The sequence below is a fragment of the Triticum aestivum genome, chromosome 1A (assembly GCF_018294505.1).
Source record: "Triticum aestivum cultivar Chinese Spring chromosome 1A, IWGSC CS RefSeq v2.1, whole genome shotgun sequence".
Classification (NCBI taxonomy): domain Eukaryota; kingdom Viridiplantae; phylum Streptophyta; class Magnoliopsida; order Poales; family Poaceae; genus Triticum; species Triticum aestivum.
Genome location: NC_057794.1, coordinates 79082095 through 79085928, shown reverse-complemented (window position 1 = coordinate 79085928; position 3834 = coordinate 79082095). Strand labels below are relative to the sequence as shown.

The following is a 3834-nucleotide window of genomic DNA, read 5'->3' as shown; positions in this document are numbered from 1 at the left end:
CTGTGGCAATGGATCCGCGGCCGTCTCCCGTCCGGTGTCGAGGTCCGTAAGCGTAATGGACCTGGCGATGGGATGTGCCCCATGTGCGGCACGGTGGAGGATGCTAACCACATCTTCTTCTGGTGCTCCACGGCTCAGTTCCTTTGGTCCTGTTTCCGCGAGACGGTTGGGGGCCAGTGGTGCAACACCAACTTCCCTGACCTGCTTGCAGAAATTCACGCCTCCCCCCTTGCTACCGCCATATTAGGGAGGTGTTTGGTTCGATCGTTTGGTAACGTAACCTGATAACAGCGGGAACTGAAAACGTTATTTTCTGTTTGGTTCGAGTTAAGCGTAATGAGGTCCCGTGTAATCAGATTACACTGCTGTTCAAATCTGATTCCGCCCACACCCCTCCGGTATTGGGTACCTCCCAATTTTGTAGCAGCCGTTATTCTCTCGGTCTAGAACAGAGGCAAAGACGGACATGCTCTGGGGCTTGCGAGACCAGCGGCGGCCGGCAGCGCACGAGACCGGCGATGGCCGGCGGCGGCCGGCGGCGCACGAGACCGGCGATGGCCGACGGCGCGCGAGACCGGGGCCGGCTGGCGGCGCTTGAGATCGGAGGGCGTCCGCCGCACGCATGATCCAAAGGGCCGACGACGCTTAAGATCTGAGCGACCGGTGGTGCTGATTTCGAGGATGGACAGCGGCGCTTGAGATCCTAGACGGGCGGGGCCTAGCAAGAGCAGGTCGCTGATGGAGAGGATCATGGTCGGCAAGCGGGATCAATTCCTTTACGATGAGCGAACCAAACAAACTTGGAAAGAATTCATTACACCTCCTAAAACGCCGTGATCTGATTACGTTTACGTTTACGTTACCGTTTCTCTAGCCAAACACCTCCTAGATGGCTTTGCGTTGGGATCCTTGCCTGGACGCTTTGGACCGTTCGCAATGAGCTTGTCATCCAGAAGGTGCCTCTTCGACGTGCTACTGACGGCATCTTTAAAATGTGTGGATTCTTGCAGCTCTGGCGGCCGCTTAGCCGCCCCCAGGACCGGGATGTCATCAGCAACCTTCTCGCCGACCTTCGACCGATGGCCTTCCGCTTGGCGCCTCCGCTTCCTCCCCCGTGTTTTTTGTTTGTTAAGGGCTTGTGGAGCTGTGCCCTCAGCATCAATCCTTTGACTACTTGTTGCCTAGATCTGTGTGTTTGTGTGTGTGTGAACCTTGTTGGATATTTGGCTTGAGCAGTGGCTTTATATATAAAGTGGGGCGAAAACCTTTTTCAATAAACCCGCACGAAGGTAGTATCTTAGAACTTTAATCTTGCAGTGTTTCATTAATGTCTGTGTGGTGGTGGTGGTGTGCGTTCATATTCTGTGTTTGTAGAAGTTAAATTACACCTGTTCATGCATGCATATGGGTACCACAACCTTCTACTCTATTCGTTCCGAATTAGTTGTTTTGAACTTATCTAGATACGAATGTATCTAGACTTATTTTAGTGCTAGATACCTTCGTATCTAGACAAATCTAAGATAAGTAATTTGGAACGGAGGGAGTATGCAGTTAAGCAAAGGCAGTTTAGGTTTAGGAGCAGATACATACATTTTTGTAGTGTTATTCGAAAGAAGAAAAATTCTATACGTGTATTATAGCACTACGTTGCATGGTTAGTCCATGGAGTGGCATATCTGCTTGAAGGCCTGGACGTGCTGGTCATCAAGCGCCATGAAGAGGTCGACACCGCCCTTGGGGTCGCACGACGGCACGAAGATCATTATCCCTTCGATGGGCAGGTCCGGCGGTAGGAAGGCGCAGGGCGGCCCGCACCCAAAGTCGAGGTCGTGGAAGCGGAACCCGAGCCAGCTGTCAACCTCCAGGTCAGGGCAAAACATTGTCCCTGGCGTCGCTGCCGTCGACGCCAGCTCCTCGCCGCCGTCTTCAATAACGCCGCGCTCCGCCTCCCCGAAGTCGATAAACGACTGGATGTACTCGTCGTCGACGAGCGCGACGGCGTCCCGGATGGCGGCGACCACGGCCGGGTAGCTGCTGGACAGGAGGTCCCGGACCTGCATCCTCGGGAACGCCCAGAGCACCATGTTCCCGAAGAAGTCCATGGGCACGGGAGGCTTTGCGCGGCCGCGGCAGTTGACGGCGACCCTCACCTGCGTGAAATCGTCCGGCGCCAGGTCTCGCGCCGCCGTCATCTTCTTCCACGCGTGCGCAAGGAGGCACTGAAACGTGCTGCAGCGCGTGCCCACGCGGGCCTTGAGGTCGGCGACGAATTCGTCCGGGAAGTGCACGGCCAGGTTCTTGATCCTGTCCATGGGGAGGACACCATAGGAGTGGCTCCGGCTTAGCTCGCCCTTGAACTCGATATTCCGGTGATCATACGCCGGCGTCGGTGGGCTTCGTGGGACAACGGTGGCCGAGCGATCGACGAACGGCGACGTGAGGACTGCGGAGTCGGTGCGGACGGCGCTGGCCCATGCGGTGTAGAAGACGCTCATGGACTGACCGTCGGCCACCTGGTGATGGCAGGCGGTGCCGATCACCAGACCGCCGCACGCGTACCTCGTCAGCTGCGCCTGGAAGATGGGCTCATTCGCACGTTCCTGCAACCCAACAGTGTCAAAATCATCAGTATGTTTTCAACCCTAGAGTACTGATATTTGATATGCTTTTATGTTACGTGTAGAAGTCTTATTGGGACGTGTAAAAATACTCTGCATATCTCATCACCTTTTCGGCCTTCGGGTAGAGCTCGTTGATGTGCGCGGACACGTCGTGCGCCAGCGCGTCGGCAAGGTCTGCGTCCGCGGTGGCCTCAAGAACAAGCACCCCGGCGTCGTTGAGATGGAAGCACTTCCGGTCGTGGTCGTCGGCAGCGAACCTCCTGGCAAGGTGCGGGAACCTGGCCACGGCGGCGACGAGGCCGGCCTTGAGCGCCTCGTTGGTCGGCGCGGGCGCGTTCCACGCGAAGACTGCCGGGATGTACCCGTCGGTGGAGGCGCGGTCGAAGACGGTGAGAGGGACCTTCTTCCCGCCGCCGCGGGCCGACTCCCGTGAGGGCTCGAGCACCGTGCTCTGCGTGATTTCCACCGTCACTGCCATTGCTGGAGCAGCCAAGGTAACTAATAACCGTGTGTGTTTTGGGTTGTGTGGCTCGTTGTGTTGTGTTGGTTAGCGTAGGTTAGTGTGTGCATGTTTATATAGGGATTTTTCCTGGCCAGCCGGCCAGGCCGAATACCCTCGAAGGAAGATTAATAGGCTGTCTGGTTAGTCAAAAATTGGGTTGGTAATGACGCGGAGCACCAACCCCCGCCAAGTGGCCATGCGTGTGGCTACTCGGTTCCCAAACGGCGCAGAGATTTTTTGAGGGCTAACGGCAGGTGCTCTGCCTTTGCATTAAAGGTTAGAAATATACATAAGAGAAATCACGCACACAAGGCGTAAGGGCTAACAGTCAGAAAGACAATAAAGCTAATTACACAGGCCTGGCTGAGGCCAGAACTAACGAAGCCAGGTTCGAACGCACCAAACAAGCTACCATGTCAGCAGTAGCCGACTGGTTTTGGAAGATTCTACGGTTTCGCTCATTCCAAACATTCCAAGCAAAGTAGGGCGCAGTTGCAGCATGTGCTCGCTGGCCATGGAGAAAGCTTTTCCACCAGGCCGCCGATGATCTGAAACGGCGCAGAGATTTGTAAAGCGGGCGACCTGTCCTCCTGGCATGCCACGCGAATGGTGTTCGTACGTATCAAAAAAAGCTTTCGCCCCGTTTTATATATAAAGCGTCAACCAACCACAATCTGATACAAACACACGCCACCACAACTCACGCAC

General features: G+C 55.6%; 1 protein-coding gene across 1 annotated transcript; it reads right to left on the bottom strand.

The window, feature by feature from the left end:
* Nucleotides 1–1541: 1541 nt before the first annotated feature.
* Nucleotides 1542–3154, bottom strand: LOC123098398 (tryptamine hydroxycinnamoyltransferase 2). The gene is made up of 2 exons (XM_044520397.1): nucleotides 2731–3154; nucleotides 1542–2603 (listed from the first exon to the last, which is right to left on the bottom strand). Exons 1-2 carry the CDS (start codon nucleotides 3100–3102, stop codon nucleotides 1659–1661), a joined length of 1317 nt encoding a protein of 438 aa, XP_044376332.1. The 5' UTR covers nucleotides 3103–3154; the 3' UTR covers nucleotides 1542–1658.
* Nucleotides 3155–3834: the final 680 nt, after the last annotated feature.